The 16,454-nt window shown below is 38.8% G+C and overlaps 1 protein-coding gene across 1 annotated transcript in view; it reads right to left on the bottom strand.

Annotated features, from left to right (window-relative positions):
* Nucleotides 1-7,849: 7,849 nt before the first annotated feature.
* LOC128467598 (doublecortin domain-containing protein 1-like) overlaps nucleotides 7,850-16,454 on the bottom strand; it is a 91,476-nt gene continuing 82,871 nt past the window's right edge. The window contains exons 16-20 of the mRNA XM_053449271.1: nucleotides 12,431-12,571; nucleotides 10,802-10,920; nucleotides 10,367-10,427; nucleotides 8,414-8,548; nucleotides 7,850-8,011 (exon numbers count right to left, since the gene is read on the bottom strand). Of these exons, the coding sequence (XP_053305246.1) occupies nucleotides 7,850-8,011; nucleotides 8,414-8,548; nucleotides 10,367-10,427; nucleotides 10,802-10,920; nucleotides 12,431-12,571 (618 nt within the window). The remainder of the gene's footprint in view (nucleotides 8,012-8,413; nucleotides 8,549-10,366; nucleotides 10,428-10,801; nucleotides 10,921-12,430; nucleotides 12,572-16,454) is intronic.

The following is a 16,454-nucleotide window of genomic DNA, read 5'->3' as shown; positions in this document are numbered from 1 at the left end:
TAATTACCGATATCACCATGCGATGGCCTCAACTGGCAAGAGGTCTTCTTGGTAACCGTCGACAGAAAGAACGACAGGCTAACAGGAGTAGGTCAAGTGTCTCTTGACCCTGCTTTTAAAATAAGCTAAGCGAGAAGGCAATGATCGGAATATGCGTACATCAATCCACCGTACACGCGCACACACACTCTCCCTCCATCCTAATGGAATCCGCAGGTACCATCATTTGTATCGAAGACAAAAGAGACAAACCCACAGCCTGGTTGCGAATGTGTCTTTAAATTAATGTTGCTTTGGACACGTCACAAAGCATGACAGTACATACAATATTTGCATTCGTCTTCCCACAACCTACCACCAAGAAATTTCACTTATGTTGGCATCAAAAACTCTTTTTGCAGATGGCACAAAACAGCTTAACAATGATTCATTTGGAGCTAATTTGAGATCTCGCTAAATCCCGCTGTGTGGAAAATTGGTGTCAGACTGTAAAATGGCACGGTTTGTTAAAAAGCATTTCCATTTTTTTAATTTCAGGCCCCTAAAATTCACCTGCATGCAAATCATTCAGAACTGCGACTTTTTACTACATCTGACATCGATGTTGCGGAAGTCGGTTAACGATGTTGTGTACCTGCGGCTGACCTCAACACAATTTTAAAATCCTGCTTTTTTTTAGTTTGCTTTTGTTTTTCTTGTTAGCGTTCTAAATTCCAGATAATAGGATGCAACATAAGGGTGATAAATCGAATGAAGATGGGGAATTGGCCAATATCAAAACATTCACTAAAAGCCAGTAAGTTACTTTGAGCTGAGGCTTCGTGGTACCAAATGGTCTAGCCCCAAACCAAGGCTCTATGATGGGAAACAGACAAAAGTATTAAATTAGCTTTTGGTATAACTATAGCCGTTTATCAATTAATTACAAAGTAAGCTTGTGTTTTTTAATCAGCAAAATTATTTTGCCGATATTCATTTTGAAACTAAGGAAAGTAAAGGACTGTTCACCTTTAAGGAAGAATTTTCTGATTCATTTCCCATCCTTATGTTTTCTTCTTTCACGTTGCCTTCCTTACAAAGGCTGACTGAAGCAATCAACGACAATCAGCAACTTAACAATAGGTGAGAGATAACGGGTGTGAAATAATCACCCAGATATACATATATTGTGTATTACACTAAAAAATGTGTAGCAGCTTCTGGGCAAATCGGCAAACAGCACAGAATTCACCGTAGAGTAGATAAGAATGACGATCTTACAGAGTTTTTTTTTTTTGGGGCGCTCAATAAGTAGCCTTCGGCTCTGGCGAGAAACAAACGATAATTATCATATTTGAAATATTAAATGAATTACATTTTCCAGGGGCCTGGAAACTGTACTAGTGGGAATTCTCGTTGGTGGGATGTCACCTAACAATCTAGAAGTTTATCATAAAGTTTATCATAAAGTCCAAAACGGGATCCTGCCCATTGGGTACTGATCTAGATTGTAAGCTTACGAGCCGGGCTCGGTTTACCTAATGTCTCGGCTTGTCTTAGTCTGCCAATTCCAGTTTTGTCAGACCCTTTGAATGTTTGGACTGTAAGAAGCGCTGTGTAAATTGTTGGCGCTCTATAAATAAAAGATAATAATAATAATAATAATAATAATAAGGCATGGTCATGCATTTGAGAAATACTACATGTATCAATAAAATATGATAAATATATTGGATATCGTGGTGTTTTGTCTCCGCGATGCCCACATCGTTACATGTTGGAATAAATGTTGCCCTTGCGGCAGCAGGGTTTTCCCAGCGTGATAGTACATTCCCTTAATGAAATCCAAACGACCTTTGACAACATATTTGTAGAACTGAGTCAATGGACCATTATCCCAACTAAATGATGTGAATTATTTTGCTTTTACTCCATGTCAGCTTAAAAACACTTTGGTTTTCAATTTGCTTACAAATTACCCAATTCTTTTTTTTTCTATCCTAATTTTTGTATTTGGAAAACCAATAATTCCTCCGACGGGGTATTTCCTCGAAACAAAGGTAAGGCAGGCAGAGGAACGGGTTTGATATTCTCGGCTAAAAGTCGCGTTTGGAGGCATTTCTTTTGGACGAGATGTGCGTCTTCACATAAGTAAGTCTCGAGTTCTTCGATTGCTTTTGCTGCCAGATCCGACGTGCTCGCCTTTCCAGGGACTTCTTGTGGCTATTTACATTTTCACTCAGCGAAAATCAATTACCTTTCTACAATGAGCCTCATTTGCTACCTCCGAGTATAATAGAGACACCATTAGGATGATGACATTACCCCAAAAAAGAGAGCGCACACAGTTGGTGGAAATAAATGAAGGACCCCTTTCACGTATGCATTAGAAATACGGCGGTGATTGAAATATGCATGAAATCCTCGATCTATTAACGCTATTAGAGCGGTGGGGATGATTCTGAAGGAGAAAGGGGAGTTGGCGGTAGATGACGATCTACTACTTTGACAAAATTATGTATTTCCATGTTTTTTTCTCTGTGCCATTGATGCAATAAGCAGAGGCCCCCAGCTGAGCTGCATTTGGAAATGCCAGTGAGCATGGTCTATGTGCTTCACTTGGCATTTCCGAGGCAAGCCACTTTCCCGAATAGAGTGCATGTGTGCCGAGCGGCCCACCCTTTATTCATCACCCTGACCTCCGCTCTCCTGCGGATGTATGCCTGGGCGAACACCCCGCTCGAGTGGAAAACAGTAGCGCTAGATCAATTCAGAGGGTTTAGGGACATTTAACTTCTATCAAGCACACATCTTCCTGATATTTTGCGTACCCCTTATCATCAAACATTGCTAGCGCTGGCTGGGCAATAACCCTCTTCCGCGCTTATCCAAACTTCCTAGATGACCCCCTAAGCTCCCTGCTCATTAACGAACTTCAGAGCTTACCGTTCGGCGGCTTTTTCCCCTTAAACAGCGTTTAGCGAACGCATCGAGGGAAAGCATTAATGGTCGGCCAGCGGTTAGAAGGAGTGCTGGCTAAAAGTGGTAACTAATATTAATATTTAAGGTATCGCTAAATAATTAGGCATTTAAACGCGGATCACATCATTATTTTGCCTTGAATGTTTAGACAGATAAATGAGATGATTTGACCTCTTTTGGTATAGTGAGAAATTTGCATAATTAAGGCAGGGATCTAGAAAAACTGGCAAGCGGTAAAATGTTTTTATCCCCTAAAAACTGATATATATATATTGTAGGATTTGTCCAGATCCACGTAGAATTCATTTTAAGAAGAGACGTGGATATAGAGAAACAATGTAAAGTTACATCAGCTGTTAGGATCTCAGAGGTCTCTTCTTCGGATAAAAGATATTAGATATACACGATATGAATAGAAGGAGACAGTGGTTCAGGGGATTAACATAAAGTAATAATTATTAGCAAGTGCGGACCCATAAAACAGACGGCGACATGGGATTCAAAACAGATTAAGGGTGTGAATGTGTCAAAAATGATAATCTTGGTTTAATCCACCTCTCCCGGAGTTGAAAATGTTGATATATTTTAATTCAATTAAATTCAATTCGGTTTTCCACTCAAGTGTGTTAATGAAGTCGCCTTTAACATTATAAACGTAGAATTTCAAAGCAGATCAGCCCCATTATTCCTCGTGTAAAAACTCAGAGCGTGATCAGTCCTTGGTCTCGATTCCCGAGCCATATGCCTATCCCGTGCATGGTTAAATTCCCTGCACTGTATCAGCCTCTACTGCCTCGGCTGGGAGGCTGTTCCATTTATCTACCACGCTCTCAGTAGAATAACAAGTAAATAAATACACCGAGGTGTCCGAGTGCTGCGAAATGTAAAAGCAAAGATGACTGCACATTTCTGAAAAGTTTATAACATATTACATGGCTCATTGCAACATACCGTCCAAAATAATTTCAATAATATAAATCAATATTGCAAAAATATATATAATTGTCCCGGTTTAGCTTTTTTTTTTTGCATTGTGTATTTATTTTGTTCCCGGGTGATTTCAGACGAATCTTGTGTCTCGGTGTTAAGCTGTATCTGCATAATGATTTCACAGAAAACGGCTTGTTTGTGAAGCAGAAATAAATTCTCCGGAGCTTAATACGGCAAGTAATTTGTATAACAAAAGGCAAATAGATATTATGTGCATCATTAACCATTTCTACAAGCGAAGGAAATATATGACGCCTAATTACATATCTCACTCATCTAGAGTAACTAACACGGTTTCTAAGCCTGTCCTAGATGAATGGAACCGAATCTTTAATACACCACTCTGCAAATGTATGTTTTTTGTTTCCATACGGGGCAAAGACAAACTTCCTATCAGTACTACCTGGTCCCCCGTACAGCTTTTACGTCATGAAACAGATCTCGGTAAGAATATTACCCGGCTCCCAGAGCTGCCGGGAAGGGGGGGCATGGCGGAAAACTTTGCAGACCTTTGCGTAGAGTGGGCCAAAATAGATTGTGCTGTGGTAGAGATAAAATGTAATATATTGAATCCGTATGTTGCATTGCACCATTACTACAGAATCCAAGATTCTGGAACTTTGTGAATCACACAAGAAGAAGTCAATGCACGGTTCCGATTAAAATTCCAAAATATTGTGCTGTTTTTGTTTTTGAAACAGTTCTGTTTTTGGGATTATATGATGTCTTCAAGCAGCTGCATATTCGCCGTTTGTCTTCTAGTTATATTATTTAATAGACAAACACTCATACTATTCATACTGCCTGTGGGGAAACAACAGAATGGCACAGTGTTAATCACCCAGCTGACCCTGATTAAGGAAAGTCTATGGAGGAGTGGACTTCATTAGCATTACCATAAAGCATCAGCTCAGAGCTTTCACTCTTACTGACAGTATATGACTGCAAAGTTAGCATCTTACTGGCTGACCGTGTCACATGACAGGAAGCAGGAAGCTCCCCCTGCCATTGCCATACCTGGGAACTTTCTAAGTGAGCTGACCATGAGACTCTTTAAATATTAACCCTTTAATAGCCCACAGTGAAGTGACTCACCAAATGTGTTAACAAAATGGCTCTAATACCTCATGGAAGCCTTTGTGACTCGGGGTCAAACCGTGAGACTTCACGTAGCGTCTAAAAGAGACTAAAAAACTATGCAGCCACTAACAAAGCCATCAAAACCTGTAATATAATGCCTTTAAACACCAGTAATATGATATTTATTTAAACTAAACACTTAAGGCCTATCTGCTATTGTATGACCTTACCAAACACGCTGGTTTATCAATAAGGAATATCGATACGTCTTGCGGTCCGTCTACCTTTAGCTGTGTTTTGAGAGTTTGAGTCTATTTGTGTTACGCCTCAAAGCCAAATCAAAGGGTTAATAAATCACTGCAGCAAATTAAAGTTATTCAAATGACTTACAGACATCTAAATGCATCCTTTGGAAGTGTTTAAGTTTGATTACGCAAAAAAAAATAAAAAATAAGAATAAATGATTTTAATGCGCTGAATTCCGATGGAGACCCAACAAATATTACCAAAAAATAAAAATAAAAATTATAATTAAATAATAAATACCAAACAAATCATTAAATGTCAGATTCATCAGCGGCAGCTGCTCCCATCACTAGAAAGGGAGGGCAAATGGAGGAGTCGGGCAGCAAGCATACCCCACAGCGCTCCGCAGAGTCACTAGTGGGAAAAAAACAAAGGCCTTTCCATGAAACCAACACAGATGTGCCCACAGCAAAGCTGTCAGAAGCGGTTAGGATGACGGCTACTCACAGTTCATTATTTCCTTCTCACGGGTCACTGGGTGACAAGCGGGGTCGCGATGCTTTGTCGATCGCTACAGTCCCTCCCATTCAATTTCAATAAAGGTAAGTCATTGGATTTGATAAGCTAATATAAACAAACAAATTCAATTAATTCTCGGACGGCACTGGTCTGAAACGTACGGTGCGGGGTTAGACCGCGTTGTGTATTCATAGCCCTCGGCTGGCTGGATAATGTGCTTTTATCTAAACACCCATGATAAAGGGATTCATGACTCTCCTCCGTTGGTTATTAAAACTCTATTGCGTGCGTCGGACACCTGGCCCTTGCTCACGGAAAGGGCCAGCGTGCCACGGAAAAGCAACTGATCGTGGATTATGGCGTAATGAACGATACGTGGAAGACTGATACCGCCTTAGTGACGCGTCTCCTTTAGTACGCGACGTGCTGTATAAAGGGTCACCGACTATGCGTTGTGGTTTTACCGCAGCCAGTCGATGGAGCGTGATGATCGGAGGTAATATTCAAACTAAATTATGCGTTCCTTCTCAGGAGTAAATAGCATGGCTAGTACTTCATATGGTGAAGAAGTAAGGTGTCCTCGGGAGGGGTGGTTAGATATGATGGTGGGTGGTAGATAGGTGGAAGAACCCGCCACCAAAAGTTTAATACAGTAAGGGAATTCAAACACCCATGGGATAGATACACGGCTCTCCTGTATATAAGATGAGACCGACGACTGGTTAAGGTCTCTACTGCAGGAAAAAAAACAGCCAGACTAGAAGGTTTGGACCCACGAAGTTTTACCATGTGCCAGATCCTTCAGTAGTATTTACACTCTGCCTATGGTATATATAGTCAATTTCCTCAAAGCTCTCAAAAATGTGCAAAAGGTAGCATTTAAAAAGAAAATGGATTTCTGATCCATTTCATGATACTTTTTTTTTTTATTGTATTTTTTTTTTTTTTGAAAAAGGAAATTCCTAGGTGACCCCAAACTTTTGCACAGTACAGCCCAGTAAGAGTATCAACAAGGAACTTATCACTTAACGTTGTTTTTACGTTCACCGATTTCCTTAATATTTGAGTTGAAACATCTGGTTGACACATGCTCCCAAACCATCCAATCTTTCAACAGAATTCAAAACAAAAAACCTACCCATCCCTCAACCTGCATACTAAAGAAGCCACCCGTCATCCTCACCTGCAGGATCTCAACACAGAGTTCTCCGTATCGCCCTCTCTACCACCCAAGTATACAATAGATTGTAAGCTCACGAGAGCAGGGCCCTCTTCTCCTTCTGTACCAGTATGTCTAAACATGTATTACTGTTAATTTTAAATTGTCTTTGATTAATATATGCACCGCCCACTAATCGCTCTACAGAATCCGTTGGCGCTATTTAAATAAATTTGATTTAATTGTAATGTACTTATCAAAAACTATGAGTTTCTTTGATTCCGAATGTCTGATAAAAACTGGACATTCTACTTTGGTAAATTGAACTGGAAGAGCCATTAGTCAGGGAAGGTTCTTCTGGAGTGTGTCCAGTTGGACAGCTTTCTCTACAATAAGGCTCGACAGGTGCCAAAATTTGGACAAATCAATAAAAAGAATGAACCAATTCTATAATATCTAATTCCAGATCAGACTGTAAACTCTATAGTCTACAGCCGTACAGACGCCTCTTCCTGACACATCCGTTATGGTCTAGTTATCAATATACATTGTAGAATTGTATTGTGGATGACGTCATACAGTCAGTTCATCTACGCACTGAAATGATGAAAATGAAATATTCTATACATATAACCATATTTGAATGACAATAAAAACAGACCAAATATAATAAAACCGTCTTAGTATTTTTGTTGCTATTTTATATAATATATATATATATAGATAAACAATACACTTTCCATTAATTTGTAAAGATAAAAAAAATTACATGTTTGCTACTGAGGCCAGAGGGATTGTGAGATATTTCAATAATATCTGGGGAATCAATGTAACATAAAACTGAAGGAACACATCTAATGTCATTGAACAATAAGTATGTGTTCTGTCACGAGCTTACCTTTGAGCTGGGGCCTGAGGATGTTTCCCAGTAAGATTCTTCACCAACGCCACTGTCAGCTGCCTCGCCTCCCCTGGGCCACCTGTGGGCGATAACTGGGCAACCGATGCTTCGGAAACTTGCTGCTGATTGAAATGACTGACATCGTTCTGCCAAGCCTGGAAAATGCAAAAAAACAAACAAAAAAAACATCTGTTATTTCATATATTAGTTCAATACGCAGGCTAAATTAGAACAAAGATTAGGTCACAACTTCAACATGTAAAAGGATTTTTATTTATTATTATTTATCGTTTTATGCAGAGCCATCATATTCTGCAGCACTTAAGATGCGGAATATTAAATATAGCATGGACCACACTTGCTGTATATTTGAACTTTTATACCATTTTTATATAAAATCATGCTATTTTCTGTTACCATTTCTTCGTAAATCAGTAGTTAAAGAGTATGGTCCAGTTTTTTATCTTGCTATATACCATTACACGTAGGACTTCTTCATTCCAGTCTATGGTGTGTTTGAGATGTGACCAGCTCAGAGGATAATCAAAAGCGCTCACCTCTTTTGATGAGATTTTGCCAGCGTCCTGCTGGGACGGAGGCCAAGCTTGACCTGGGATATGATCTACTGCCTGCGTTGGTACCTCTTGTACATGCAGGTCCTTCAGGTAGGTCAGGACAAACTCGGGAAAAGCCTGTTGGAGAAGACAATAAAAAGAGAGTCGAGGTTACGATCTATTAGATTACTGGGTGGTCAGGTAAGAAGAGTTGTTAGCCTTTGATAATGTAAGGATCTAATGTTAAGAATGGTGTGCACCCCATGATAACGCAGAGTGCTGATGGACCCTTGGCTTGGGTTCCTGGAAAAGGGGCATCCAGCTGTGGTTGGCCTACAATTTCAAAAGTCCCCTGCTGACCTCACAGGGAGAAAGCAATTTTGTTTCCATATCAGACCTCATAAGAGTCCTTTTTGAAACAATTGATTTTTTTTGGGGGGGTGAGAATGTTAAAGAACCAGATCTATAGAATAAGAGTATCTACTCTCAGCAATGTGTATATCTATATAATATTATGCATTTATTCTTCAAAATGTCACAGGTTGTATTTAACAGTATTTTAATGAATACATATTGTTGATTTTTTGGTTAAACCAGCCCTTTAAAGTACGTGTCAACTAAACAGGGAGACACATGTTTTTTTAAAGAAAACTGGGACAATTCTTGAGCACTTCTAGTTCTAGATTAGGCTCCCAAAGTTAGCTCGGAAGTTTTGGCTTGATAAATAAGGCCAAAAGTGTCCTCACGATCTGCCAGCCACCTTCTCAGCATGTCGTACATTATGTCCCCCGAATACCATTATTCTTTGTTTCATTGGCATTTAGTGATTAGTGTTTAATTGCAAATAGAACAAGTTTTCTGCTTCTCTACGTGGTACTTGTCAATTTCCAGAACCATTTAAGTATACTTATGTGTCCTTGTTTCTAGCATTCTATAATTATTTAGTCTGTCAAAATCATAAAAGACAGAAATGTAAGCATAATGGAGTGAAAGATGATGTTTCCCTTCATTAATCTGCTCCCATTAACAAAAAAGCAACTGTTGCGTTAATATGTCTGTTCCCAAGTATACACCCCAAATCAGTCACCTTGACAAATTAAGTAGTATACAGAGTCATATCTATACAGTATATATACCCTATATATGCACACACATATATACAGTGTATATATATATATATATATATATATATATAATATATAGTAAGCTCGTTTGAGCAGGGCCCTCCTCACTTATGTTACATACTACTTGTTATGTCTTGTCTATCCATTGTACAGCGCTACGGAATTTGATGGTGCTATATAAAACAATAAATAATAATAATGATATATCTTAGAGGGGAATTTAAGAGTCTCCTTAATTTATGTTTATTTCATTCAAACATCAAGGTCTGTTGGCATTTTTGTTCCATAGTTATGGACCTTTGCTGTTGTTGAAATGTTTCTGATTTCAGGTATAAGAGCGACAAAGTCACGTTTACAACTACATTTATTGGGTACACTTGGGTTTCTGAACGTCAATCACATTAATAGTTTTGGAGGTGCTTGACCTGCTTTATCTCAGGAAAGCTGAAATCTGTGTTTCAGTGTTCCAAAACTAAAAATGTGTTGTTCTGAACATACAAAGTTTGCCTGAACCAGCAGATAACAAACAGCATATTAACAACAGGGGAGGAACAGAACAGGTAGGACAAAGAAATGGTGAGGAGTATGGAAGAAGGGCTGACTGATTGCCCATATACAGTGGAAAGCTGGTCTGCGGGGAAAGTCCAACCAAGCAGCCTAGCAATGAAGGAACGCAAAACACATCTATTAAAAAAATAAAAACACAACACAATTATATCAGCAAACAGTCACTAAAAAGATCCGGTCATCATGGAAATGCCACTAAGTCCTCATTGCTTTAGAGAGTCTTTAAATCAGCTCGTCCCTTGACAGTCCCTCCTTGCCCGCATACCTTGGAAAAGATGGAGCCTTTGTTCCCAAAGCCCCATAACTGTGCGGAGTTGTTTCTTTCTCTGAAATAAAATATATCATTAATGTTCCCATTAACCACACAAAAGAGTTTTGTAAACAGCTTTCAAATGGTAACTTTTAAAGATAGATGAACATCCAAGAGGGGGGGCTCGCCATTTTTTTATCAAGGTGCTGGCCCTTGTTAACTAAATATTAAAGCTGATGTATAATAAATGGTCCGCTTCTAGTTGGACAGAAATGATACATTCCTATATAACCCATATAGAATTAAAGCACAGAACCTTCGCTAAGCATGTTATTCTTTATTTAAAACGTTTATTGAATAGTCCTTTCAGACAATGCTATAACTGAGGTATCTGATGTACCACAGACTGACAAAGTGATAAAATAGGGTCTATCAACCTCATATTATTACCTTATTTGAAGTGTTAACCTATAGCCTTCTATAAAAGCTCCATTCCCAGTTTTCAGTTTGATGGGATGTCCAACCGCCAGGCAGATTCGTGGCATTGCCCGGCTCAGGATCATTCCACCCTACCAGACAGACGAAGAACATTAAAGGGGAGATTCCACCATTTTAGCCATTTGTATGTGTTCTAGCTCTGTTATCATAGATAAACACCTGACACCTTATCATACTGCCTGCGGTAAACAATAGAATGGCTCGGTGTTATTCATCCAGCTGGATACTCTGACTAATGAAGTCTGTGGAGAAACTGACTTCATTAGCATTGCCATAAGGAATCAGCTCCGTGTGGTGTTTGAGCTGGGAAGGTCATCCAACATATCACATGACCAACAACAATGGCGGCCTCCAGGTCTACAGATAAAGGTGCCGACCCGCATGACTATACAGCAATGGGGTTTTATGCTCAAGTTGAAAAATATTATTTTCCACGGTACTTCCCCTTTAAATATGTTGAGAGAACCAGAAAATGAAATATTTTGTCCTAATAATTGGGTCATTATAGCTGAATAAACCATGACATGAACTGAGAAAAGTTAAATACTACCCAGAACTTAACGGCAGATCTCTGTTCGTTGTCAGTGATCCTTTTTACAACCGAGGCAGATTTTACGGTTCATCGACTAACAGAGAAGACCTCTGATATTTCTGTTCTGCTGCCTCCCGTATGTGTTTCACAGGGTAATGATTCAGGTTACATAACGTGTCACGCGCTGTATTTCTAACACCTCATTTTCCTTCAAATACCGTAAAAAGACCAGCGAACCGAAAAGATAGTAAAAACACGGCTGGCTGTCTAGAACATAATTAAGCAAAATAAAAGCTTTACGTTAATATACATCGGGATCGTCAGACAAAACATGAATATCGCCGAAAAAATCTGTAATTCTCTGGTTCCCACACTTGTGCGTTAACTCTTAATACACAGCACAGGGCGTGAGCGGTTAGGTCAATAATATGTATGAATGTCGGGGGTAAATCTATCACAGCGAGTTGGAGTAACAGAAATCCTCTTCTAGAAGGCGGTGACATAAAAACAGGGATACATTTTCTCTGTTAATGGATCTCGTCCAATATACGCTATTTCTTTTATTTTACATCTCATTATTTCACTTGCTCAATAATAACATATATATTTTCGTTCATGTATCGTTTATGATCACATGTACAAAATGACATAAGGTCCGGAAAAGTTGGACACATAACTCAATGGTGCAGATACTTAGACTCCTTCGAAAGTTTCAAATGAAATCACAGTCATATGAAATAAGAATAAAAAACGCTCACGACAACCGCCCTTTTGTTATTTATCATCAGGCATAATGCTTACTGCCCTTAACGGTTTTATGACATGTGATTAGATATCAGTCAGTAGGAGCCGCTTTCTCTTGTATTGCATATCTTTTGATAGTTTTGTTCCGGTTGAGGTGAAGCATCCAGCTCATGCAAGGACCTTTTCACCAGAAGAACTGGCAGCGTCCGCCATTGACGTTCTCCCACCCACATTTTATCCGTATATATATGTTAAAAGTCCTTGGATAACTGTGTGATGGATATGGAGCTCCTGGAACATCTCACCTTTGTGATCAGCCACAGGTTACATGGCAGCAAAGCTGACGCTCTTCCCAGCTCGACCTGCGCACTCTTGCCTTTCTGCGCTGGCGTTCTGCTTCTTACCTCTATTGTGATGGAAGGATATAGAACGAATTGTGAGTCCTTCTACAAAAATAAAAAAAGATGAAAATGAGTGAATACAGAAACAAAGGAATAGATCCATTTGCAATGGGGACACTTCAGGAGAGATGCTTTCATAGGGACTGATGAAATATAGCACCGGGTCACTTTTGGCCCTCTAACCTCGTCTGACCTCCTTCTCTTCTTGGAGCTCAGAATGTTTGGTGGGTATGAATATATCATGGTGTTCTACAGCCCTTAAAGTCACAATACATTTTCTCCTAAATACCCCAGACAATTACATAGGTGTCGAAAGAACACAACGGCATGTAAAAGTCTTGCTTAAAAAGTGTTAATACTGGTCTTAGGGGTTCATCTGATCAAAGTATAGCCCACCTTCTAGATCAGCGGTTCTCAGCCTTTGGGTCGCGACCCCTTTGGGGGTCGAATGACCCTTTCACAGGGGTCCCCTAAGACCATCGGAAAACACATATTTCACAATATATAATTACATAATTATGGTTGGGGGTCACCACAACATGAGGCGCTGTATTGAAGGGTCGCAGCGTTAGGAAGGCTGAGAACCACTGTTCTAGATAGATAATGGTAGATAGATATTTAGATAAATACATACATAGGTCTTTTTTTGGGGCAGATCATTACCCTCGGCCTCACGCCAAGGTATCTATGCCCCCCCACACAAACACGATTACCCCTGTCTGACTCAGGAGACATTCTCTTTCAAACGCGGCCAGAGCTGCCCCACACTCACTTTAGGGTATAGGGGGCCGCTGCAATTTAGGGCATGTGATGTTTCCTTATCACAGTAATGCGGGATGCGTGGCAAAGCCTCTACATTATGGAGCGCCCCTCGACATCCAGGAAGGGTACCTTTGTGTCAACACGACGGGCAGGCAGCAACGGAATATGTGGCGGCATCTCAGCAAATGCCACAAAGACAGCAATGGCTTCAAGGACACAGATCTAGGTCTAGAAATACAGCCCTTAAGTTCATTTCTAAGTTCATTTTTGTTTTAGAAATCCTGATTTAGGTTAACGAGAAGAAATTTATAACGTACACACATTAAGTGCAACTTTAAGAAAACATACTACACGACACAACACACCGATTCCCTTTCAATATCATCTGCTGAAATTAAAGCAACCCAAAGTCTATTCTTTTGGAACAAAACTACCCCGAATTTCCATTTCCTCTGTCATGCAAATAGCGAGATTGCGCGGTTTGCCAATGGGAATATCCGTGCCCCCAAACCATTCGAATGTATCAGCTTTAGAACAACTGTAGGATACGCGAAACCTTGAAATCCAGACTCAATTGTAAGATTGGATTTTAACCCTCACTTAGCAAACACAATCCAGTCACAATCAATTACTTGTACTTGATCCCCAAAAGTATCTGCAGCCAATGACCTGTAAGATTTTAGTGTGCTTAGCAAACCATACAAAATGAAATGTGTTATGCACAAAAGTGAGACTATTGTGTGCCTTCACAATAGCAGGTGACAAATCCCACATCTTATTTCAGATTATTTTCTGCAAATGTTACCCTTCTAACCCGACGTGTCACGTGCGGCGAATCTGCTCTATATTTCACGGATTTGGGTATTTACATTTTTGGATAATAAAAAAAAAAAGTGAAATGATTTCATTAATTAATGGTATATTAGCCTTGAATTTTTAATTGGATTTTTCACACCTTGTTTGCTAATCACCATTTTATCTCAAATCATAAAAAAATGCCAAATTCTCATTCTAAATGTTAATCTGTGTACAAATGACCAGCTTTTGTTGATTTTAATTAGAAATATTGGAAAACCAAATCGCACATTTTCAGTTATGAGTAAATTTTTAACTGCAATGCATGTTTTTAAGGTGTGTTGATAACCGTAAAATATTTTTATTACCGCAGTTACCACTATTCTTTGAACTACCAGTTCAAATGTTTGGGGTCACTTAAAAAATTCCTTGTTTTCGGAAGAAAAGTAAATTTTGTCCATTAAAATAACATTAACTGGATTAGAAATACTGTGTAGACATTGTAAATATTGTAAATGACTATTGTAGTTGGAATTTTTAATGGAATATCTTCATAGGCGTACAGAGACCCTCTATCACTCCCATCACTCCTGTGTTCCGATGGCACGTTGTGTTCGCCAATCCACATTTAAGTTTCAAAGGCTAATTGATCGTTAGAAAACCCTTTTCTAATTATGTTATAGCTGAAATTTTTCTTGTTTTTCATGAAAACACCTCAGTGACCCCAAACCTTTGAACAATAGGGTATATTGGATCATTTATATTTCGCTACAAAATATTTATTGCCTTAAATGTTTGTGAAACGACAAAAACTAATAATTAGCACAATAATTCTTTTTGGATGTTGGATGCTGGTAATTAGTAACCGAGTATTTAGAAACTCGACGTGCTTTGAAAGGACAATGCTGATATGCAGAACTGACTTATTAAATAGAACTGATGAATGCTGAAGACATAAAATGAGGGCAAAACTCCTTAAGGTTTAGGAAAAAAAATATACTATGACAACGACATGTTAACTATATAAAGATATAAAGTATTTCGGAAAAAGTAGCACTAGTTATTATTAATATAACATAAGCACATTTTAGGATTTAGGAATATAAAACTACCCACATTTTGCCAAAACCTCATTACCTCTTAAACCCTAAACCAAACCTGGATTGTGTAGCGTTCACTGCATTGGACCAAGCTACAAAATAAAGAGTACGTGAAATAGGCTAAAAAATGACCAAATTAGTCTGGGTGCTTCTTATTCTTCTAATTGATACAAATGCCATACATCTTCAGCAGGGCAAATCAATGCTATTGACAATACTAGATAAGAAATGAGTTATCGGGTTTGTGGTCTTAAAACAATGAATTCTCCGGGGGAACTATAGTAAATCCAGACAGCAATGTATAAAAAATGTCTATCTGGATAATCCACATACAGTATGTTGTCCAACCTTCATTAATGGCCCTGCATGCCACCTACAAGCTTGAACATTGAAAGAACTAATCATTCAGGGCTTTAATACCTAAACATTTGTAAAGGTATTAAGAATCAGTAGTGAAATGACCCGGATTCTCCCAGGTAGACACGTGGCGGGTGTAGATTTCAGTGGATGAGACAGGACATTGGGTAATTTGTTACCTGGATATATATATAGCTTCCTCAACACTGCTGGATGCGTTCTGTACATGCAAGTCCTGTTACAATAATCAATTCACTTCTGCTTGGGCGAAGATCACTTACAATCTGAAGCCTGAGGCTTCGCCTAACAAAGACAAACCTAGTACAAAGCACACCATTTATGCATTTCTTGAATGAACCACGGCAATTTGATGTGCAACTCATTTTTTTTTTTTTTGCAACTTTTTTTCTCATTACTGGCTAGAATGTTTATGAAGTTACAATGAAATCCCTATTTCTCCCTTTTCTCTTGCCAATATGAATCATTTATGTTTATACTTTAGTGAAAAGGAAAAAAAACTATGTATTAAATTGTTATATATATATAGGTTTGAGACTTATGAGATTAGGGAGATACCCTGTGCTTCCTAAGTATCAATGATTGGTGGTTGTTTGTAGGAGGTAGATTGGGGCAAATTTTTTTTTAAAAATGGTCCCACAGAAGATAAAGCAAAAAGTAGCATTTTGTCTGCTTATCATCAATTTTCATGGAAGCATATGAAATTCATTTGCAAAAACGAGGTTTCTCCTGCAAGAGCTTCCTTTGGCAGATAGCAGAACTTTTTACTTATTCCCAAGCTTCACAACATTTTTATACCAAGCTCTTCCGGGATTTGCGTAACCTATGTGTGTATTTTGTCTCTCACTATTGTACAAAATAACATTCTCAGTGCAGCTAAAAACCATCTCCTAGTA

Source organism: Spea bombifrons, chromosome 10, assembly GCF_027358695.1.
Source record: "Spea bombifrons isolate aSpeBom1 chromosome 10, aSpeBom1.2.pri, whole genome shotgun sequence".
In the NCBI taxonomy this organism is placed as follows: domain Eukaryota; kingdom Metazoa; phylum Chordata; class Amphibia; order Anura; family Pelobatidae; genus Spea; species Spea bombifrons.
Note: the sequence above shows the minus strand (reverse complement) of the source record. Positions and strands in the feature narration are given on the sequence as shown.